Genomic DNA, 24,537 nt, shown 5'->3' on the forward strand with positions numbered 1-24,537 from the left:
TAGCGCATCTGACCCTGGGATGTCTGGGCGCGTTAGAACACATGTAAAAATGGTTACAGACCTAGACAACATGGTACAATTACAGTTGATTGGTGAAGACATTCTCTGAGTTCATGCACCCAGACACACTTCGGCAGAGGGGGGAAATGCAAAGGGGAATTCTCTGAGTTCATGCACCCAGACACACTTCGGCAGAGGGGGGAAATGCAAAGGGGAAAGCAGGCAGAGAGCGAGGAGAGGGTACAGGAGGGGTGAATGAATATGAATGTGAGGGTTGATGGATGCATAAAAGAGCGGGAGGATCTGTGAATGAATGACTATGAGGACAGACGAATGGGTAAGGATTTGGTGCTGAAGGGTTGAATGAAAGTCTTTGAGAAAGGATGAATGAATACAAGTGTAAGGTCTAGTGTGAGGATCTATGGATGGACAAAAGCATGAGTGTGATATGGATGAATGGATTATTGGGTAAGCCTCTAGGGAACGGTAAAGGAATGTGAGTAAGGGTGAAACAAGGAAAACGCGAGGGTGGATGAATGAATGAGTGTGAGAAGAGCCGGTGAAGCCCGCGGCAAGGCTGTGTCATGTGACTCCACTGTTTTGTGGAAGTGTAAGCCTGCGTGACGCAGCATGGAAGGGTGCAAGGGTGGAAGAGCCTGTGCTAACGTAACAGAAGTCTAGAAAGTGATGGGATACATGACGTTCTATCCGCAGCATCCCGCGGTGCCTTTTTTCATACTTTAAATGTGTGGGGTCAGTGATGGGTGGGCTTCAACTGTTCACTCTAGCTGTGCCCAAGAATGGGTGCCGTTGGCATGGCCGTGCTCCACCCACAGAGTGGCAGATGAGGAACCTTTGGTGCCTTTGAGGTGGGTGGCTCCTGAGGGGGCGCCAGCATTCTAAATGATTTGAGGTAAGTGGTGGTTAGTGAACATTTTCACCTGTGGGGGAATTTATATTTCTGCCAAATTAGTGGCCAGAGAATAACAAGGGATCCATAAGTAATGGGGGGGGGGGGGTGGGGGTTGAAGGAGATCCTCTGAAATATATATTTTTTAAATAATGGAACATTTTACAACACAATTTCAGAGAGAAATGTAGTGAAAACGGTAGCAACAATTCCAACATTTAAATGATGCCTGTGCACAAAATGTATGTCAGCATTCATACAACATAACCTTTTCATGATGCTGCTCTCACAATATATGCCAACAGTCCCACTGTAAAACACTTTCATGAGGCTGGTTCCCACGGTATATGTCACAATTGCTACTGTAAAACGTTCATGATGCCACAGCTGTGCCCACAATATATGCCAGTATTGAAAAATGTCCTGAGATAGGTTTTAAAGTTTTGTAGCTCCGACGAAAGGAAGCAATAGGCATTTCGCGTCAATAAAGTATTTGAAGGGGGTTGGAAATTGGGCATCTTTGATGTTCACCACCTTTCACCTTTGTACTGCTTTGCCATCACTACTATGCACTATCCATTACCACCATTGATACCAGGGTGAAATGGATAGTTGTATTTCTGGAATACCGCTGGCGGTACTCCAGTAATGCCACTACCGTTATCGGCAGTATTTCTGTAATTTGGCAGATATGTTTTGCACACCTTTAGTCACCACTAGTGGTATTTCACCCTAAAATCCACCCAAAACATTCACCCAGACTAAAATGAGGCCCTAATGAAACTGGCTTGCATACATTAAATCTTTTCTCTGAAGCCACACTGAATCTGCAGCATACTTATTAGAAAAAGGTATCTCCATGCCATTCTTATAGCAGTGCCATGGGAATAACATGCGCTGAGCTTTCAAGGTGCCGCACACCTGGTGCCAGTAGCCTACCCATTCCTGATTCTCTGTTCGCATCCTGGGGCAATTATAAACCAAGCACTGAAAACCTCAGAATGCAAATCAAAACCATGACTGCACGCGCCAATGCATCTGACATGGAACACTTTGAGAGCATTGCACAAGAATACGCACTTAGTGCAATAGGTGTTCACGTCTTCACAACACCCTAGTCCCACATTGTGGACTACAGCACATTTTAGCTCTATGCATATATTCACTTATAAGGTCCCCCGCCAGACACACAACTGTGAATGCCGCTTCACTTAGAAGCACTACCCAGAAACATAAAGCTTCTATATCTGTTGATAAAATGGCTTTTCCGAGAGGCAATGACGTCATGCATCGAGGCAACACTAAACCAGCAGGAGAGCAGCCCTGGGAGCTCTAATGCTGCACAGGCCATCTGCCTACTCCATCCTCACAACGCCAGACATCCACTGCAGACCTTACCTGCCTTCCACAACACGAGTAAGTAAGGAGATGTGTACCTCAAATCAAGGCATGGGCAAGAAACCAAACCCCACGACAACCCTGCACATCACCTTATTCCACCAGTACCAAACCCGGCGGGCATTACCTGTGCACTACCCACTTCACCATATCCTTATTCCATCAGTACCAAAGCCGGCAGGCATTACCTGTGCAATACCCACTTCACCATACCCTTATTGCACCAGTACCAAAGCCGGCGGGCATTACCTGTGCACTACCCTCTTCACCATATCCTTATTCCATCAGTACCAAAGCCAGCAGGCATTACCTGTGCAATACCCACTTCACCATACCCTTATTGCACCAGTACCAAAGCCGGTGGGCATTACGTGTGCACTACCCTCTTCACCAAACCCTTATTCCATCAGTATCAAAGCCAGAGGGCGTTACCTGTGCACTACCCACTTCACCATATCCTTATTCCATCAGTACCAAACCCGGCGGGCATTACCTGTGCAATACCCACTTCACCATATCCTTATTCCATCAGTACCAAAGCCGGCAGACATTACCTGTGCAATACCCACTTCACCATACCCTTATTCCATCAGTACCAAAGCCGGCAGGCATTACCTGTGCACTACCCTCTTCACCAAACCCTTATTCCATCAGTATCAAAGCCAGAGGGCGTTACCTGTGCACTACCCGCTTCACCATACTCTTTTCCCACCATTACCAAAGCCGGTTGATGTTACCTTTGCACTACCCTCTTCACTATACCCTTATACCACTAGTTCCAAAGCTGGCGGGAATTACCTGTTCACTACCTGCTTCACAATACCCTTATTGCACCAGTACCAAAGCCAGCGGGCATTACCTGTGCACTAGCTGCTTCATCATACCCTTATTGCACCAGTACCAAAGCCTATGGGCATTACCTGTGCACTACCCTCTTCATCATACACTTATTGCACCAGTACCAAAGCTAGCAGGCATTACGTGTGCACTACCTGCTTCACCATACCCTTATTCCACCAGTACCAAAGCCGGTGGGTATTACCTGTGCACTACCCGCATCACAATACCCTTATTGCACTAGTACAAAAGCCGGCAGGCTTTACCTGTGAACTTCCCACTTCACCATCCCCTTATTCCATCAGTACTAAAGCCGGCGGGCATTACCTGTGCACTACCCGCTTCACAATACCCTTATTGCACCAATATCAAAGCCGGCGGGTATTACTTGTGCACTACCCGCTTCACCACACCCGCATTACCTCATTACCCGTGCACTACCCGCTTCATCATACGCTTATTCTACCAGTGTCAAAGCTGGCGGGAATTACCTGTTCACTACCTGCTTCACAATACCCTTATTGCACCAGTACCAAAGCCAGCGGCTATTACTTGTGCACTACCCGCTTCACCACACCCACATTACCGGTGCACTACCCACTTCACCATACCCTTATTCCATCATTACTAAAGCTGGCAGGCATTACCTTTGCACTACCCACTTCACCATACCCATATTGCATCAGTACCAAAGCAGGTGGGCATTACCTGTGCACTACCCGCTTCACCATACCCTTATTGCACCAGTACCAAAGCCGGCGGGCATTAACTGTGCACTACCCGCTTCACCATACCCTTATTCCACCAGTACCAAAACCAGCGGGCATTACCTGTGCACTACCCGCTTCATCATACACTTATTTCACCAGTACCAAAGCTGGTGGGCATTACTTTTGCACTACCCGCTTCACCATACACTTATTCCACCAGCACCAAAGCTGGTGGGCATTACTTGTGCACTATCCGCTTCACCATACCCTTATTGCACCGGTATGAAAGCCGGTGGGCATTACTTGTGCACTACCCGCTTTACCATACCCTTATTCTACCAGTACCAAAGCCAGCGGGCATTATCTGTGCACTACCCTCTTCATTATACACTTATTGCACCAGTACCAAAGCCGGTGGGTATTACCTGTGCACTGCCCGCTTCACAATACCCTTATTCCATCAGTACCAAAGCTGGCGGGCATTACCTGTGAACTACCCGCTTCACAATACCCTTATTGCACAAGTACGAAAGCCAGCGGGCATTACCCGTGCACTACCGGCTTCACAATACCCTTATTGCACCAGTACCAAAGCGGCGGGTATTACCTTTGCACTACCCGCTTCACCACACCCGCATTACCTGTGGCCTACCCACTTCACCATACCCTTATTCCATCAGCACTAAAGCCGGCGGGCATTACCTTTGCACTACCCACTTCACCATACCCTTATTGCACCAGTACCAAAGCAGGTGGGCATTACCTGTGCACTACCTGCTTCACACCCTTAGTCCACCAGTAACAAAGCCGGTGGGCATTAACTGTGCATTACCCACTTCACAATACCCTTATTCCACCAGTACCAAAGCCTGTGGGCATTACCTGTGCACTACCCACTTCACAATACCCTTAGTCCACTAGTACCAAAGCAGGCGGCCATTACCTGTGAACTTCCCACTTCACCATCCCCTTATTCCATCAGTACTGAAGCCGGCGGGCATTACCTGTGCACTACCCTCTTGACCAAACTCTCATTCCATCAGTACGAAAGCCAACAGCTATTACCTGTGAACTTCCCACTTCACCATCCCCTTATTCCATCAGTACTAAAGCCGGCGGGCATTACCTGTGCGCTACCCGCTTCACAATACCCTTAGTCCACCAGTACCAGCCGGCGGGCATCACCTGTGCACTACCCGCTTCACCATACCCGGCCATTACCTGTGTCTCGGCGACCATGTTCTCGTCAGGCTTCAAGTGGACTGTGAAGGCTTCTCTCATTTCCCGCTCTCCGTCATACAGGACCTCGATCTCCACAAAGTGTTCGGTTTCTCCCTCTTTAAATTCAATGTCTGGGTGGAAACAAAGGCACAGCTGAGATCAAAGGGACTGCAATAGATACTGGCGCGCGGGCAGAAGCGGAGACGCGAGGCGGAATCCAGGCCGCAGTATTGCTACTTGTTACTCATCACATGTAATGAGCCGGGAATGCAGGCGACAGCTGCAGGTACGAGCCTGCATTCCCGGAAGAGCTAGGAGGGACCGAGAAGGTCCTAGGCAAGCTCCCTTTTCATTGCTCAGACAGCTGCTCACCTCACATATATCTTTCAGAGGGCGGGTCAGGGGAAAGTAATTGAGCAGAAAGAGAGAACGGTTTCATGGCTCATTAGCAGGACTGCATGTGCTTGGGTTTCCTTCTACTGTTTCCACTTGCAAATCAAAGTCCCATGTAAGAGAAACATGGGCGTGCAGAGCCCTTGGAAGCCCTTGAGTCACCCGGTGGTGCTGCTTCTTTTCCTGGGGACCATGCACTGATCTAGTGTTCTGATTCGGGGTGGGCGGGTCTTAAAGTGCTCAGCTTGATTTCCAGTCCGAACCTTTGAGGACAGAGTTTGAATGGGCTGGAGCCATTTGAGCCTCCATAGAGATAGCTTGCAAGTCGATTAGATTCGGCTCAAACGGTTTGAGCCAGTTCGAGCCATAGATCACTAGGTCTCGAACTGGGTTATGAAACTTTTTTAATCCATGTGATTAGAAGAAAGGGTGGGTCAGATTCTTAAAAAACTGGCAGCTCCGCCCACCGCTCCAAACTTAGCCCCCACACCGTCCCTTGTGGATCCCCTCCAAATTGTTTTCATTTCCACCACTGTTTGCGCCAGACGTTTTTTGAGAATCTGTGGATGCAATGCTCTGTTAGAGGGATAGTGGGGCGTACATGTCGTTTTAATAAGGACTTGTTTTGTAGAACAGTCAAGAAAACGCTGAGTACTTGTAAGACTTTGCCCAGTTACCCCCAGGGCACAGTTGGGGACTAGATAAGGAGAGAAATCACTATGTGTAAATGTACATATGCAACATTGTAAAAATGAAAATGTAAAATGTAACTATGCAACTTGCAAGCCTAGAGTCCAGATGCTTTAGGGCTGGGAGCGCTTTGCAAATAAATAAACTAAACTAAAGATCTCAGTACACCAGATGAAAAGTGGTCAGTGTCTTGTTTGTGCCGACTCCTGTAGATATGACCTTGCCGTGGTGTTTAATGCAGGGTTTCTTCGTGCTTAGGTGGAAGTGGCGCTCCTTCCTTACACCTCTGCCTCGTGCTGCCCCATGTACATGTTTGCTGGAGCCATTGATAAAAGGAGATTTTTTTAAATGAATTTTATTAAAAATTCCACGTTGAATTAGAGTCAGAGTGGCCACCAGGATGGATTTTTCGAGGTGGCATGTGGGTGAAGTTACCATTCCTTCAGTTTGGAGTCTGCATTAGTTTGCCAATGTTTTTTTTTAATTGTGTTTCAGACAGTATAGGTCACAGTCATGTTTTTTCATGTATGAATTAAGCAGACTCACTGATTGCTGATTACCTCTAGTACAGGCCTACTATCAATATTACAGAACTCAACGTCCTCTTGGTGTGTTTAGCTCAAATGAAGACAATTGTCACTGGGAGAAATGTGTTAACAAATGCCAGTAACACACCCAACCCTGATGTTGGCTGGTGGTGCTGGTGTCATGGGAGGACCCCCTGCAAAGACAGCTAGAGATAACCTGTCACTGGATACATTTCTCAACAGTATGAGCGAAGGTTAGATCATCACTTGGAATTTCAGACCTGGAAAAATCCCTTGGTTTAATACAATGTGTTCTGTTGAAAGCTGTGGGTTATTGGCTGGGCTGTTTGAGCATCTTATCTTTTCAACATAAAGAGCACACCAATGAACTCCGATGACAGGTTGGAGCTGTTTTGTCCCTTTTCAACAAGGACCTGTGAAAGTTATTATTTCATCCAATGGTGGGAGTCTCCTCTACACCTTGGATAAGACTTTGAAGAACATTTTTTGACTGAAAACTTGCTGAGAATCTAAATGCTGTCCCTCTTAATGACCAGGGACATCATAGCTCCAAAGAAGGGCCCTGAATCTGAAGCAGGCTCTCGATCACCGTGGTCACCATGGACAAGACATGTTGTCTCCTGACACCCCCCGTGAAGGGTCATCCATAAGGCGCCTCTTCAAGATCGATGAACTGGCCAAGTCTATTCAGTGCAGAGGCATGCCCTCCTGAGCAGCCTCTTACATACTGCTCTGGATCCAAGTGGATCTTTGCAGTGGCTGGGGAGATCTTCTCTCCCCCTGGCTGATGTTTTAAGTGTGATCCTGCCACATTTGCACTCTGAAACACTTGTGTACGAGTGCGATAGAAATAAAATATCAATTCATTTCAATTGAATGCTTTCCCTGTGGTCATGAAAGCACTGTTACATGGACATTGCCCAGCAGGTGAAGACCTAGTGCCACATAGAACTGAAAACATCAAGTTGTGCTTCGCATCCTTCCGCGTGACTGTGGAGCTGCAACACACATCACTAAGACTGACAATTGTTTGTGGCTTGAAAAGACCCTTACAGTTTTGTGTAGGACCCGTGTTCTGCCTTTTTTTTTTGTGAACACTGACTGATGAGTTGCACCACAAAGGCCTTCGGATAATGTGGAAGTAGGTGCTTGGCTTTTCCGTCCAACATTATTGGACTGTGTGTATTGTGGCTTTGTGCAAGACCAAGCGGCTTTAGAGTGGAAGTGTCCTCGACTGAAGCTGGACTGCCTTAGAGATCCTTATTTTCCAGCTTTCCAAGAGATGTGCTATGGATTTAAAACTCCCCGCGTGTTCAGAAAAAGCAACTGACAACGTTGTTGCTTGAGGGGATTGCAGAAGTTATAAACAGAGGCGTAGCCAGGATTGTCTAACAAGTGGGGACTGAAGCTAATGTAGTTGGGCCCACCGCAGTGACATTAAGATCTGTAAATGCCCACACAGTGCTGCTGAGAGGGCATTCACAGTTTTTTTGGGGGGGCATTCCCCGCTCATGCCCTACCCTGTCCACGCCTCTCTAACTGTATTTCTGATATTGTTTTCAATATTATTTAATACTAGTTACTTCTTTAGGATTTCAGCCCACCAACTGTTGTCGGGCGGGAGCCAACCCCGAACATACAAACACACTTTCACTAATATATTTCTTTTTTCAGATTGCATTTATGTGCTGTAATGTCATCTGAGCCAGGCCTCCTGCTTGCCAAACAGTACTGTCTGAGGGTTTGGTCTCGCTATCAAATGGTGAACCAGTTATTCATCAGAAGTAAAGCCCTAGTTTAACATTAGATTAATAGTTGTGTATGAGGGGGCTTCAGGTAGCCAAAGGCGCACCACCTTTGGACCTCCCCAACTCTCTGTGTGGTTTGGGGACCAACTCCTCGTCTCACAGACATTGCACTGGGAGATTCACTCAGTCTGCACTTCATTTTGAGGTTTCGCTCTGTCCCAGACATGATATGGACATGTATGCTTAGGTTGGCCACTGTCGGAATGTACCTAATTTGCTTCTATAGGAGAAGGTAAACCTCTGAAGCGTTGCCAAATAATGGTAAAAAGGACTTGATTTCAAAGCACATTACATGTGGTTCTAAGGTGCCGGAGTCCAATTGTTCATTATTCCAAGATTCTGAAGTAGTGTGTCCAGAGTAGGTCTATGCCTGCATCCGGTCCCCGTAGGAAGACTGGAAATCTGATAGCTGGACAAAAAAGTAATAGGGGCTCTACCTGCCTAAGCCGGAAGAAGCGATGTCTGCAAAGACTGGCCCCCTCATTGACCACCAGGGATTTTTCATAACCAATCTCCAAATAAAAATAGTTTTTCCTGAGTGGATCCCTCAATGAGGGCATGTTCGTTCATTTGACTTTCAAATATTGTCAGAGCGGCAATCCCTGACACTGTACATCAAATGTTTTCATGAAAAAGGTTTGTGCTCCAGAAGCACAATGCTGGAGTTTGATATACGGGTTGCTTCCTGTCGCGATGCCCTTCACTGATCTAACCGTTGCTTTTTCTTATGGCTAGAAGTTGTGTTTTTGCATGATTGGGTGCAATGGGCATAGTTTCACTTAACAGTCATGATCACAATTTCAATGGTTTGACTGCCAAAGTAATTTGTGCAGTTACTGAAACCAGCTGCAGGGGTAAGCATTCACATACACAAACAGATCATGCATGAGAAGGCCGAGGGAGGCCTCTGTTCATGTGGAAGCCGGGAAAGATCAGGGCTTACCTTCAGACATGGGGTTGTAGTCCTCGCCGGAAGTGGCCGACCCGTCCTTGGTGTGTATCCTCACAATGGAGACCTTGGAGCTGTCTCCGAGGCGAAGGACGGGGATCTTCACGACAGCAATTTCTCCCACCTCCTGGGGCTCTTTGATGCTGTACTTGATTTCCGAGAATTTGATGATTGGTTCTGTAGAAAGGACGAGAAGTCACCTGTTAACATTTGGTGAAGGATTCGATCTTTGGCACTGACACTGAAGAAGGTCTTATGAAGGAGTAAACCCTCCCCCGCTTGTTGTTTCACGGTTGCTCAAGTGTAGTGTTATACTTTGTAGGCGAGAAATTGCCTATTCACCCGTAAACCTGCACGTGCATACTATATGAGAGCCTCTTGAAGGTAGAACTTAAAGCACAGGTGTCCTCATTTATATGAAAATGAGATTGCCTTCTCAGAAAGAAGAGAAAATAGCTACTTCCCCCCACTGATTCAATGCACAACAAACAATGGTCTAGATTTAACCAGTTTCAGAGTTTATAATGTGACTATTTATATAAATTAAATATTGGAATTTTTAAAGAGAAAATATTATGCAATAGATGGGAAGCAATACATTCATTCAGCATGAAAATTTCCACAGCGATTTTTCTCATTGGATAAAATAAATGTGTTCAGATGCTCATGAAGGATGCAAAGTCAAGCTTAGATACTTCACACGCCACGCGTAGATACTATGTGGGTGTTATTGCATTTATGACAGGTATAACTTAGTGGTGTAAATCCCTTGGCATCATGCCACAGCTAAGTTAGGTACATTCATTCTGCGGCCCCAGTGCTTATAGCTAAAACACCCTCTTTCCTAAAAGGGCACATACTACCCCCATTGCAAAGCTTCACCTGCACCCAGGCATCGTATGCCCGCATGATATCTTGTTATGTAGATTATTGCGCTGCGCAAAACTCACTGTCCTCCTCATCCTTGATCTTGATTAGAGTCTCCTTTTGCTCCCCGAGAGAGGCTCCGAACGGGGATTCACTTTTCGGTGTGCCGAGCAATAGCCGGAACTCCTCCTCTTCTTCATATATCGTGTCGTCCGCCAGGGTCACCACACAGGGCTTCTCAATGTCACCTGCCAGGGAAGGAGATGCAAGCATTGCGGTCAGCCTTACGGTACCCCACACCAGCATACAGGAGAAATGGCAGACCCAACTTCCACAAAGCCCTATGGATATACGTCTTTACTGGATGATCACGCAGGCAATGTTTAAATAAGGTACTTAGTTTGTTGGGGAATTTGAAGTTACATTTTTTTAAATGTCTGGTCAATAGTATAATAAACTCATCATACATCCAATATGCTCTTGTCTGGCCCTTTTCAACTCTGTCAGCTGTGGGACTCGTTCCATGGGTTATATGTGATTTCCTGTTGTTTACCCTTATTACCCCACTACCTTTTATATATGTGTTTAATGTTTTCGTGTTTTTCTGTATTATGGTCCTCAGTGAAATTCACCACTCTGTAATGTTTTGGGTCAATTGACTGGGTACCGTCTGGAAATGTTCTGGCACTTAAAGATTGTGTTTTGTGTCTGGGCTGATGGAGCGGGGGTCGAAAGCCAGGTGCTTGCTCAGGACGCTCTCTGCACCCCGCACGTCCCCTTATGAAGTGCTTCATCGGGGCTTTGGTGTCACATTGTTGCAAACACCTCTCGCTGAATCGATCGTGTTTAGGCCTGTACTCCAGGAGCTGCGGTCTAGTAAAACTGGAGTCTTAGCTCTGGCGTTGAGCGGAAGCAGAATTGTCATCGCCTGCCGGCAGACGATGCGCTGGTGTCTGAGTCCTTGCTTTCATCCATGCTAATGGTGGGTTACGTTTTGCTAACCAGATTTCAGCGCAGGTCACGGCTCATTACAGGCCTATGAAGGTCCCATTACAGTGACGTGTGAATACACACTCCTCCTGAACCAGTATGGGTGCCCTGCCCGCCTCAAAGGTACACAACAGCTATACACTTAGCTTATCTGAATTTTAACAGAATCACTATTGTCCCTAAGGAAAATAAGTCTACATCAATTTTTTGGCAAATTTTCCTGACAAGAATACTTTACTTTTGAAGTCTACTGCAGTATCCCACATCCCACACGATGTACTGCAGACCCCTGAGAAATGTTTCAAGTGATTACATTGTTGGCTGTGAAAATAAGAGACATGCATACCCACTCTGGCCGCCCCACTTCATGTCATCAGATAGTGTGATCCTGGGCAAATCACTCCACCCCCTTGTGCCTCCGTTTCATTACCTGCCACGCTAAGCACCACTTTGAGAGGATTGGTTCAAATGAAATTCTTACCAGCCACATCAGATGACTTAAGAAATAGGAAACCTACATATTTCTGACGTTGATGTAATGTATTGAAGTCACCCGTGTCTTTCCTGCTGTGACCGATGTGGGGTTGTGGGGGGTGGGAGGTATCTTGGACAAGCCTGAACTTAGGCACTCACTTGCCTCTATGGTTTTTCTTTTTTTACATTCTCTCTGCTTCTTTGACACACTCCAATTCTGTGCTACTGCCTTGTGCCATTCCTTTGTGTTTTTCGGGTGTAAGCATAAGTGCCTTGTGGGGGTGTCTGCCATCTACTGAAGGGGCCAGCAGTGTAGAAAGGAAACCTACGTTCTAACTCTGCCGCCCCGTCTCTGTGATGCGCTGCCCTGCTACCAAGAGGTTCTGCATAGTTTCATTGCAGAAGTTGATCTCATGGATTTTTGCAATAGAAAAATAAGTGACTTTGATACAGATTTTAAAAACCAGTGCACCAAACTATATTACTCGAGGCGCCTATGTTAGAGACAGTCCAAATCTGTCGGCAGATACTTCTGCAGAAAATTGAGGTTTCTCATGAGCACAGATTTTCAAAATTCTCAGCAGATTTGAGAAATCACCCGCAGATTTTAAAATGTATGGGCAGTTCCAGCAGATGTCCCCTCTGTAACTACGGCAATCCCGACTCCACAGAAGGATGACAAATATTTGTGCAGATTTTCACAAGGTTTTCTGTAGATTGGACTGCTTCTACTGTCCACCAACTCTGCTTGATAACAAAGTTACCTGTAGCTCTGGATGCAGTGCCTCACTATTCCCTGAGGGCATAGGGCCTCATTACAAGCTTGGTGGTATCTCGGTCGTAAATCTGCCCAGATACCACCAAACAGATTTACAGTTACCAGCACTTGGTCCAGTGGAATTACGGCAGAATTACAAGTGGAGGCAGGTGGTGTTAGTCGCCATTTATTGGAGTCCATAGGACTACATAGAGTACGACAGAATTATCACTAGTAAATGTGGCCTATTTTTTGGTTTTAAAGTGGAGGAATTACCTCCAGCATTCTGTTAGAGGTTTTTCCTCCACCTTACCTCCAACCCCATAGTTCGGTTATGTGGTAATGCAGAGGTAATTCACTGGTAACTCAGTTACCACTGCATCAACACTGTTTTTTGGCCACACCACCAAACTCGTAATGAGGCCCTAGAGACTCACTGCTGCTTTATCATCCCACTTATGTAGTGCAGGTCTCACAAAGTTCTCCCCGCCTCTAACACGAGAAGTAAGGTAGTTCTGCACAAAATCCTGTGCTACCCAAGAGCTATATGAGAGATTCCCCCAACCCTCCAGCCTTATTATGTCCAAACAATTTCTCTGATACCATTTATGTTCCTAGTTTTTAATAGAGAGTTCTTGATCGGCCGATTTTAATGAAACAGACAGTCAGGCAGTGTACAGCCTGACTTGCCTGATGAACATGCATATAGTGAGAGAGGCAATGGACATGAGCAGGCAGATGTTTAGAGGATATGCCGGACAGATGAGTAGATAATGGATACACAGTCATGTATTTGGCCAAGGTCCCATTAGTTAATGGAACAATCATTTTATGGTTGACCAATCGGACAGATAAATAAGGTACATGGAGCTCACGTTGGTACTGGAATAAATAGCAGGGCTGTGTGAAAGCTTGCGTACAGCTGAGTTACTTCTTTATCGTGCATCATGCTTCTGTGAGGGGACCTACAGAGGTACATATCTTTGTTACTCCTCTACCGTCCACCTGGTCCAGTTCAGACATTTTGTGATGATATTGATACTCTTCTTTCTTTTATTCTATCGCCACCGATTCCCTTTGTTCTCTTGGGAGATTTTAATCTCCATCTGTGCTCTACAGAAGCAAATCTTCAATTACTTTCAATCCTCGATTCTCATTTTCCCTATCCTCTTTCTACTCCCCCCATTGCATGTGTCAGGTTCTTCTTTAGATATTGTTTTCACTTCTCCACTTTCTACATCTCCTGTGTCTGCACTTCCAGTCTATCTTTCTAATCATGATCTTCTTTCTTTCTCAATTTTTCCTGCATCTCTGGTATCTCGTTCGGCCAGAACACCGTATTTTAGACAGGATTTGCGCACCATCGTTAATCCTCTGTTTGTTTCATCATGTACTGCTGAACTTCCTTCACATACTTCTTATGCTCCCTTACCTGCTGATGAGGCTTCTATTTCCTTGTCATCTTCCCTTATTCCTTCACTGGATGCTCTATATCCAACATTTTCATTCCATCTTTCTCATAAGCCTCCTCAACTCTGGCTTTCCACTCAACTTTGCGCTATGGGACGTGCACCTTGTCTTCTTGAGCGCCGTTCGCTCCAGTCCAGGTCTGAAGGGGACTATTTGACTTATTCTTCTTATCATGCACTTAATTATGGTCTTTTGCTTTCTGCAAAACGTTCTTATTTTTTTGATCTTCTTCACACTCAGTCAACTACCCCAAAACCGGTTTCAAACTCTCAAATGCCTTTTTTCTCCTACTACTCCTGATCACTCTAGCAACTCTATTTTATCCACCTCTGATCTTGCTTTATTTGTCTCTTCGAAGTTGGCCTCTCTTCGTGCCTCCATTGAGTATTCTACTTATACTTCTGGTAAGGCTGTTTTCACCATTGTCTCTTAATACCACTATTTCCTATTTTTCTCCTATTACGCATGATGAGACTTCTCTCGTGTTAACCCGAGCTCACCCTACTGCATCTCTGATTGACCCTATCCCATCGGTGTTCATTCCTAAAATCTATCCTTCTCTTGTCTCTTATATAACTTTTTTCTTTAATATTTGTATTTCAACTTCTGCTTTTCCTAGATCTTTCAAGAATGCCTCTATCCTTCCTATAGTTAGAAAAGCTTCCTCTGATCCTTCCCTCGCTTCTACTTTCCGTCCAATTTCTCTTTTGCCTTATCTCTCTTAACTACTCAAATGTCTTGTTTATTCTCAAGTCTCCACTTTTGTATCTGATAATTCTATCCTTCCTCGTTTTCAGTCGGGTTTCCGGCCTTTTCATTTCACTGAAACTGCTCTGCTTTCTGTTTCTAATTCTTTACTTTATTTACTTTCAGTACATTATTTCATCCTTGCTTATTCTGTTAGACTTGTCTGCGGCTGTTGACACTGTTGATCACTCGCCGCTCTTTCTTTGTTTGCTTTCCTCTTTTGGATTTTCAGGGTCTGTTCTTTCTTGATTTCGGTACTATTTATCCCAAAGGACATTCTCGTTCTCTTGGGCCGGATCTACCTCTGACACATTTCTTCTCATCCATGGGGTTCCCCAAGGCTTGGTCCTTGGTCCATTCCTTTTTTCTCTATATAATTCTCCCTTGGTACAAGTTATTTCATGGTTCAGTCTTTCTCATCACTTTTATGCATTCAACACTCTTTCTCTTCTTTCACTCCTGAAGTTCACAATAAACTCTCTACATGTCTTTCTTCTAGCCATCAATTCTTGGATGACAGAACACTTACTCATATTAAATGCTGAAACAACTGAAGTACTCTTTTTCCCAGCAACACTATTCCTTCTCCTCTTCCTTTCCTCATTCTTTACTTCCTATTTCTTCTTCGGCTCGTAACTTGAGATTCTACGTTGATTCTGATCAATCTTTTGCTCATCATATCTCTTTATCTTCCTGTGCTTGTCGATAGAATTTGTACAACATCTGCAAAGCTTGCCCTTTATTAACTTTTGATGCAACAAAACTTCTGATCTCTTCATTTGTTTGTTCCGACTTTTCTATTGCTCATTCTCCATATTTGGTCTTCCTCTCTTCCATCTTGCTCCACTGAAATCAGTATTTAATGCTTCCATTCGTCTTCTTTTTCTTCTCCTCCCAAGTGATTCCATTGTCTCCTCTATCTATACTCTCGTTTGGCATTTAACTTTTTGTGTCTAGTCTTTAAATCTCTTCATAATCTTGCGCCTACTTATGTCTCCTCGCTGGGCTTTCGCTCTTTTACTTGGTTAGCCCCTTTTCATTGGAATTCTCTCCCACTTTCTCTCAGTTCAATTTCTCCATACTCTTTATTTCGTTCCTCACTGAAGACCTATTTATTGCAAACTGATATACACAGGGTGATTGCTGTTCTATTCTTGCTTGTATTTTCATTTTATTGTACCGTTTTTATGAATTGCTGTTCAGCGCTTTGGATTAAAGCACTTCATAAATCCTAAATAAAATACAAATAAAAATACGAAACACATCTGGAAATTAAAAGTAGGAAGAGGACGCCCTACTGGAAAGTTTTGCTTCAAGTCATTAGAAGGGTGAAAACCTCTAAGAGCTCTCGCCAAATCCTAAGAGTGGAATCCACTAGGAATGGGTCTCACTCTTCAATTCGTTTTTTGCAAATTTCAGCATTTCGGACCGCAGGAAGACATGGCGAGTTGGGAGAAAATCACACCCTCTCTACCATTCTACCATTTTACTTGGAGTAGGATATTTCAGCCAATCAACTCCCCTGTTCAGGTCTTGCAACCTGTATATCTAAAGGAAAGCTCTTCCTGAGCAAATGTGCTTTCTTCATAAAACAACTGACCGGTAACTTACATTTTCTCTGATGAATGTCATCAGAACTGGTGCTATCCATTTGGCTGTGGCTCTGCTGGTTTCCCAAAAGTCCATCTTCTTGATTCTATTGGCTTGGGTAATGCATGTTCCTCCACAACTTGAACTGTGAACACTTTTCGAGTTAGGAAACAGACTGCCTAAACCACTCTTGGAAGGTGTTTCATTGTTACTTCCCAGTTGCTAGCTGTGTTCTGTCTAACCTTTACTTCCCCTTAAACTGTATTTTGCAAAGGTGATACCTAGAAGCGCTTTTACTGACCTTAACTGAAGTCGATCTGTCTGCTAGATATGAAAAGTATATGAAAAATTACTTGCTGCATTATTGTTCCGCTTAATATCTTACTCCAATTTGAATTGAATGTTATTAGTAGTTGCTGCATTTTAGAATTGCTTTTGTGCCTTGGGTGTGTATATATATATATATATATATATATATATATATATATATATATATATATATCCTTAAGTGAGTGTTCCCTTGGATCTGTGTATGTGCTGATTTCATTGCTCACATCCCTCCCTCCTGAGATTAGCCTGGCTGCTCAGCCACTCTAGCGACGTGTGTAGTACAGGCCTATATTAAGAGTTGGAGCCCTAATACCGAAGTCTTATGAAGTCTAAATCCAGTTGGACCTTTGAAAACGTACCTTACACTCAGAAATAGTTATTCAGAGATTGTTTCACAGCTAAAATTTGCTTTAAAGGGGAATTATTTTTAGAGCTGAGATCCTCAGTGCTCAGGACCTGGAATCCTGTTGAACTCAATCAATCGTCATCCAATAGTCAGCTGTGTCAATCCTGACATCATCTAAAACCGACCCCATAAACAAAGCAGGCATTTAAACATTGCCAATTACAAAAAATGGCAACACACCAGTGAAGGGGTGGCTGCTCTATGAGGCACTTGTGATGACCTTTGACTGCTTTCAGGGGAATGTATCAGCTTTCTGCTGGTCACAGAGCCCCCGTTGCTACAGTGTCTTTCCTTGCTCAGATGGCTTCTCTTGCTATGATGGCTTGCTTTGCTATGATGGATTCCCTTGCTATTATTTCTTTCTTTGCTATGATGTCTTTTCTTGCTTTGATGGATTGCCTTGCAATGATGGCTTGCATTGCTATGATGGCTTGTCATGCTACGATTTCATTCCTTGCTATGCTTGTTTCCGTTGCTATGATATGTTTCCTTGCTATGATGACTTGCTTTGCTATGATGGATTTCTCTTGCTATGATGTCTTTCCTTGCTATGACGTTTTTTCTTGCTATGGTGGAGTGCCCTGCAATCAGGGATTGCCTTGCTATTAGGGCTTGCCTTGCTATGATAGCTTTCCTTGCTATGATGGCTTCCCTTGCTATGGTGTCTTTCTAGGCCTTATAGATTCCTTACCAGGTAGGAAGACCACTAGGGAGTCGTCAGTGTTTGGCCTCTCCTCATAGTCCATCATGACCTGGGCTGTGCCCTGCCTTGTGTAGCAGCGGACGCTGGACTTGTAGTTAATGTCGCCGCTCCGGTAGATGATGGCTGTCACCTGGCCTTCCTTCTCCTTCACGATGTACTGTGGATCTTTGAATTGAACTTTGGGCACTGAAAACAAACACAGAATGACAGTTTGTCACGAGTTAGGAAAGAATATACATCATACAATGTGCTTACTGTATATTAGTGTTCAAGCAGGACTCAAAAACCCTGTCGCTTGACATAGTAAGCCATAGACCAATCATGTGGCAACGTTCTTCCCATACAGAATCCACTAGTAATGTGTGTGTGTGATTAGAAATTTGATTGAAAAAAAAAGACAAAGGTAATAATCTGCCCCTTACAATGAACAGCATAAAGCACGTAGTAAACAAGGAGAAATTAAATTAGTTTGCATTATAATCCTGTAGTCTGCAAAGCTGGGTGTGTATTATCTTGCATTCAATGGGCATTACATGTAGGGCTAAGAAAGTATTTGCACCAGTGTACAGCATACATTCATTCCCATCCCATATTTTAAAGATTGCCTTCCACTTAGGCTATTTTAACACCACTGGCCTTAATAGCATCAGACAATACAGTGGATCCCCTTACGAGTAAGTGGCAGATCAGTCAAATTACGAGTGGCGGTGTTAATCCCCATTGTGCTGTTCCATAGGACTGCATTGGGGTTTTGGAGGAATTCTCACCAGCGGTAATTCCAAACCCTATTGAACACAATGTGGAGGAAAAACCTCAAGACAAGCGCTGGAGGTGTTTTCCCTCCACATGAACTGCAAACTCGGAGTATGGCAGTGCTGCCAACGTGATAGAAATTAGTAACCGCCACTTTTTTTGCCCCACACCGCTACCCTTATAGCGAGGGCCATTATGTTCACCCTACGGCTATAAAATATATGTGAGATATGAAGAGTGGGAGGATCCTCGCCCAGTAGCTATTGCTTTCCTTAGAGGAAAGGAGAATGAAAAGGGAAGTGGACGACCTTGAGAGAGTATATGACTAGGTACAGTGAGTCCCTGACGTAATATCTGTTCTGTTATGTAAATAGTCTTTTATGCTGTGCCAAATTATGACTGTTGTAGGATCAGAGTGCCTAGACATGTCCGTAATGTGGCCTCGGTTGTCCCCATCAGGGGTATTTAGATTTTAGTCTGCTGGAAGAAATAAAATGAGCGGGGAAAGATAAAAGGATGTGCAAGCATGAAATACTTTCTATGAACACAGGGAGAGAGGGATGCAGTGGAGGAAGAATGTTTGTGATAATACGGGCCGGTCTTTTAGGAGGTTCTGCAAAAGGGAGGAGGCAGATATGTTTTGTGATAATTGGGTTGTGTTTCCTAGGCAGATTTGGAGAAATGAAATTAATACACAATTCAATGTTGAATGCATGAGAGTGGGCTCAGGCGATCCTGGAAATTTGGTGGCTTATTTGCCTGGGCTTCTCTATTCTTTGAATGTTAGGTCAAACTCTGGGATGTTAATTCTGTTAATGCCAAGCCTGAGTCAATAGTGGCATGGTCAAAAATAGACAGTGTATAACAATTACTGTTGCTGGTACCAGAAGGTAATGGAATGGAGTGGTCAAACTGGTACAGTAAAATTAAAAAGGCCTGGCACCGTGATGTCAAAAAGATCATTAAGAGTTTTTCAATGTCATGTCATACTGGACTCCATTTTAGCTCACGGTGAGACAGGGCGGTGCCTTACATGGAAGTAGGCTATCAAAGCATAGTGATCCATAGCCTTTAATAGTGAGAAAATACAATATAGCCTGAGTTCCCTATGGAGGATGTGTTCATTAGGTTATGGAAAGAGTGGAGGTGGACATGCAACCAAACAGGGTCGGTAGGGACAGAAGGGACAGTTGTTGGTCTTTCTATTTGCAAATACAGCATGGGTCTGCAACGTGTGGCTCTCCAGATGTTTTAGACTACAAATCACAGGAACACTTCTCTTTGACTATGCTAGCTGGGGCTGATGAGAGCAGTAGTCCAACCCATCTGCTGAGCCAATGGTTGCAGACCTATGAAACCTAACAACATTCTTGCCGCTCTTCAAGATTTGAAGATACAAGGTTCAATCTCTCCCAATGGAAATTATATTTTACAGTGTCAACAGTAATTCTATTGAAAAAAGGCCCACACATTGCACAGCTTGACTTGGTTAGACAGATGGATATGTGGATTGCTCAATTTGTTAGATTTTGGGACAATAAGTCATGTTTTAACCACCCTTTTAGGAACTAAGGTTGTTTGAACCTATTTGAGGATCAAACGTGGGTGGTTGCCATGATTGTGGCCATCATGAGAAACTTCAACTCAATGGGCCATCTTTTAAACGTGCAAGCTAAGAGACAAATGTGTAATCAACAGACAGCTGGGTAAACCGTTGAATGTAGTGCACAGAGAAAATGCCAGAAAAATGCCTTCCTTCCACCTACAGTCCGATACTGTGTCATTGATGGTGATGGTGGTCTTGCTGGGTTCCCCGAGCACGGCGTTCATGGGCATTCGCAGCACGAGCTCAAAGCTCTCGGACCCTTCCAGGGACGGCTGCCCCAGGTCATCAAGGATAGTGACCCGAAACGTCTGCATGTTGACTCCAGGTGCAAAGTCCAGGTTGCGGCTGATCCCCACATAATCGACACCAGCTGTGTAGGAAAAAAACAAAGCACACATTTCAACAACAATGCATGGTTAGGAATGCATGGTCAGTCATTGATTCTGAATCAAATAAAAATAAGCGCTAGAGAAGGCTTTGAGATCTTACAAAATGATGAAGTAGCCTGAGTCACAAGGTCACTAGTAGGTTGGGGTACCTTAGCTACTCACAATAATCTTTTACTCAAAACAGTCTTGAGGTCAAGCCTTGCGTAACCACAGATTTAGCTTCTGCTTTGATTCTTGGATGAATTAGGGCCTCATTATGGGTCCGGCAGTAACCCTGCTGGTGCTACCGGTAAATAATTACTGGCGTCTGACTTCCCAGTACCACCGGGTTATTCCAAGTCCGGCGCCCGGGAAGTCAGGCACCAGCAATTTCGTTAATCTCCATTCCCATAGAGTCCCCCAGGACTCTATGGGAGTGGGGTCCATGGAGGCACCGGCACTGTTGCTAACGGTGCCGGTGCTTCTGTGACAGTCTGCCTACTGTGGCCACTGTGCCCGGCAGGGTCAGACATGTCGGGCACGGTGGCTCCGGCAGGCAGACCTGTAGTATGCCGGTCCGGAAACACTGTTGTTTCCGGACTGGCAAACTTGTAATGAGCCCCTTAGTCTCTCAAAGGCACTTCTTGGGTGGAGTTTTGAAGGGTCAGGGCGATTATTTGCAGCAAATAGTTGTGGTCCATGAATCGCCGTGCACTGAGAATATGCTGCTATGTGCAGTGACCTTGAAAATCGAGTCCACATAAGGGCTCATTAAGGCTTCATTGTGGACTTTCATGAAAGCTACTAACAGGTGGAAATGCACAGCATGCCCAGCACTGATAAGCACCCTCTCACTTGTGTGACGAATGCCGATCAGTACACAGATTTGGTGAAACAGGCAACCCTGGTTAAGTGGCCTCTGCAGCGTGTGTACCAAATTCTCCAACACGTTAACCAGGAAACTATGCATTAAAAATATGTCTGCTGTAGGAGAGATCATTTATGTTTGAACCATTTTGCAATAAAAGTGAGAATATAGCAAAGCTAATTCCAATTGTGAAAAAAGTGAAAAACTTCCTCCAAAAAGTGAATGGATGTTTTAATGGGAATATGAAAGAGTGAGACACAACCTTGTTAAAAAAAAAAAACAGAGGAGAAACCTCCAGCCATTTAGATTTTGTTTCAAAGTGCTTCCATTTGTAAGTTGGAGACTGGAGGCGATCCAGTGGACTGTGGGGGGTTTAAGGTAAAGAGAAATAGCAATGGTCTTGGCGAAGGTCTTTTCTTGGCAGTGGGCCTCTCGTGAGAAATGGTTTCAGATGCAACTGCGCATGTGCACAACGTGGATCCATTATGAGAACTGACTCGGATCTGATCATATTGGAGCGTTGCTCGTCTGTGCACTCTCTAGGTGATGTTATGACGCTTTTGTACTAGGGCAATCACCATATAGTGCTCTTATGGCGTCGGAACCTGGTCTAATGGAATGGCATATTGAGCTTCTGCGCGCGGTCAACCAGACTGCAATCTGTTGGGGAAAGAGCGCGGAAACAGTCCAATAGAGCGAAGAGGAACGGAAATAAGATACACCCAGTAGTAGACAACTTTGGTATGAACTAAAGGGGTCTGTAGTAAAGGGAATGTGGATATATGATGGGTGCATGAGTGATGCAAACTATGAAACTGTTTTAAACTATCTCTCGTCCCTTTTTTGTTTGTTTCCAATGCTCCTCTGAGGCCCACAAGGCAATCCATTCCTTTGAGAATACTGTGGCTAGTGTGAAAAGTACATATCCTGCAACAGGGTGGCAATGCTTCAAATGTATTTTTAAGGAGGGTGTGTAGTCTCTAATGATGGCTTTTTCTCTTGCACAATGCTTTTTTGTAGCCTCCCAGTACATCACGTGACTTGTCAACCACGTGACGGCGAAGAAGATTCTCTGCCTGCAACTCAGGCCCTGTTTCTCCTCAGGCCAACGATTCCTCAGACTCCATGCCTGGGGGCGGTCCAAGCAGTATCCAGCCTAACCAGCCGGAGAGGCACTCACCTTCGGCTGACAATGTTTCTGTTTTTCGGGAGCGTACAGTGATGGTGGCCGTTTTGGAGAGATCCGTCCCCGTTCTCCAGACGCGCACCTCCACGTAACCAGCACTTTCGTCCACTTCATAGTTGGTGTCACCGAAGTAGAAAGCAGGTTCTAGGGAAAGCGGGTACACAATGCCATCAGTCCAACAAATACCCACCAATGTAATGCAGCAGGACAAGCAAGTGCAAAACCCTGCTAAATTACTCCCGTTTTATCAGTTTCTAAATATCATGTTTATGTATTATTCAACATCTTAGAAGGGTTTTGTAAGTCAACTCAAAGTTACCTTTTCAGTCTATACTGCATACGGTACACGTCTACTTTTTTACAATGTTGCAGTTTTTATTGTTTCATGTTAGATAAATGTATACCTTATCAAGTGCATAATAACATTTGAGATTTGTTGACGAATGAAACGTTTCCACAAATATATCCACATGACAGTGACACTTATTGCTTACAGGGTCTTGTGAGATAGGCGTCCAATGCTAACACACATTAGAAGTAATAGCAATTCACTTCCAGATCTAAATAACCTTCTCTTTGAGACAATTTCTCGAGTTATCATTTTGAATGTTTCCTCAGTCCCAGTCAGAGTAGGGTATGGTGCTCAAGTACTAAAAATCACTTGCCCAAACACAGTTTCCTGACCTGGTGCATACGATGGTAGCGCACGGGGCACTATATGTGCGCTGGATCTCGACGTTCAGGCAGCGGGCGCTGCTGGAGAAGTTCCTATCTCTTTTGCATTCGTGGTTAGGCAGGTATTATTGGCTAGGTTGCTAGCCAGATCCAAATCGAGCAGGACTGTGCCACATGCATGCAGAGTTATGAATATGCACGGCCCTGTGCTAAATCAATTCCTTCAGCTAATGCGCTTCAACAATGCACGAGTAATGCACAGTCGACCTTGATAAGAAGGGGTGATGAAAATGCACTACGCTGCAATGATTTTACCAATGCTTCCACCATTGAGTACATTGCGCAAGTGAGTCCAAACTGTGCGTGGGCCCCACTTCCTTTGGGCAACATCACTGCTCATACAGTCCCCCACTTTTCCTCTGCACCTATTCAGATATACCCTATCTGACTAATCCTGAACTTGCCACGTGCTGGCTGCACTACCACTTCTCATTGCACTTCATCCATAAATAGTATTGCAGAGGATCTGGAAAATAAGCCCGTCCACAGAAGACATTAACATCTGCTGTTGGGTTGAATCCCCAAAACGAGCAGGGAAAATAAATAGGGGCCTGAGAGGAGGCGGATACAATGTATTGCAGACAAAGGCCAAGTTGTGACGGGGGAGAGTAAATGAGGGAGGCTTTTAAAACCACTACAGACTATGGAGGCAATCATTTCTACTGAGCACTGTGTTTAACTTGGCTGGCACTGCAGACTTTATGACAGCCCATAGTAAGCTTTGTTTCTCGGCAATGGTTTACTGGGACTGGTAGTGGGGCCACAGGGCCCTCAGCAATGCGTATGCTTCTCCGTGGTGTAACATTTAGGGACCTGTGACCATGTTCTGCACATGGACCCCCCCGCCAATTTTTTTAATGCTACTGGAGGAAGCCCTGAAAGAGAGGAGATGCCCCTTGCAGCCCCCAGCCTGGTGAGATGCACCCCCAAAAGCCAGAAATATCTCTGATGTAGTATATCTGAAGACTTTTTCACAGGCGGCAACTCCACGGGCAAGTCCAAGCCCCTCTGCAATAGGAGCTGTTATCACTCAACACAAATGGGCACATTAACAGCTCTTTTCTTGTTTACATTGTAAAAGTAATGTGCAAAACACACGCATTATGCTTTTGGCAACACATGGTACTGTGCAACCCACAGACTTAAGCAACGCCTCAAATGAATGTTCCACATTGTACTTGGTATCAGAGGCACTTCCTCTGAGCCTTTGCTGCCAACTGCTA

At 44.8% G+C, this 24,537-nt stretch overlaps 1 protein-coding gene across 1 annotated transcript in view; it reads right to left on the minus strand.

Moving 5' to 3' along the window:
• The window catches only part of FREM3 (FRAS1 related extracellular matrix 3), a 275,102-nt gene that overhangs the window by 53,242 nt on the left and 197,323 nt on the right, over nt 1–24,537 (minus strand). The window contains exons 7-12 of the mRNA XM_069631210.1: nt 22,574–22,723; nt 20,318–20,527; nt 17,787–17,984; nt 10,415–10,579; nt 9,459–9,641; nt 5,077–5,207 (exon numbers count right to left, since the gene is read on the minus strand). Of these exons, the coding sequence (XP_069487311.1) occupies nt 5,077–5,207; nt 9,459–9,641; nt 10,415–10,579; nt 17,787–17,984; nt 20,318–20,527; nt 22,574–22,723 (1,037 nt within the window). The remainder of the gene's footprint in view (nt 1–5,076; nt 5,208–9,458; nt 9,642–10,414; nt 10,580–17,786; nt 17,985–20,317; nt 20,528–22,573; nt 22,724–24,537) is intronic.

Source organism: Ambystoma mexicanum, chromosome 6q, assembly GCF_040938575.1.
Source record: "Ambystoma mexicanum isolate Mex_15411 chromosome 6q, UKY_AmexF1_1, whole genome shotgun sequence".
In the NCBI taxonomy this organism is placed as follows: domain Eukaryota; kingdom Metazoa; phylum Chordata; class Amphibia; order Caudata; family Ambystomatidae; genus Ambystoma; species Ambystoma mexicanum.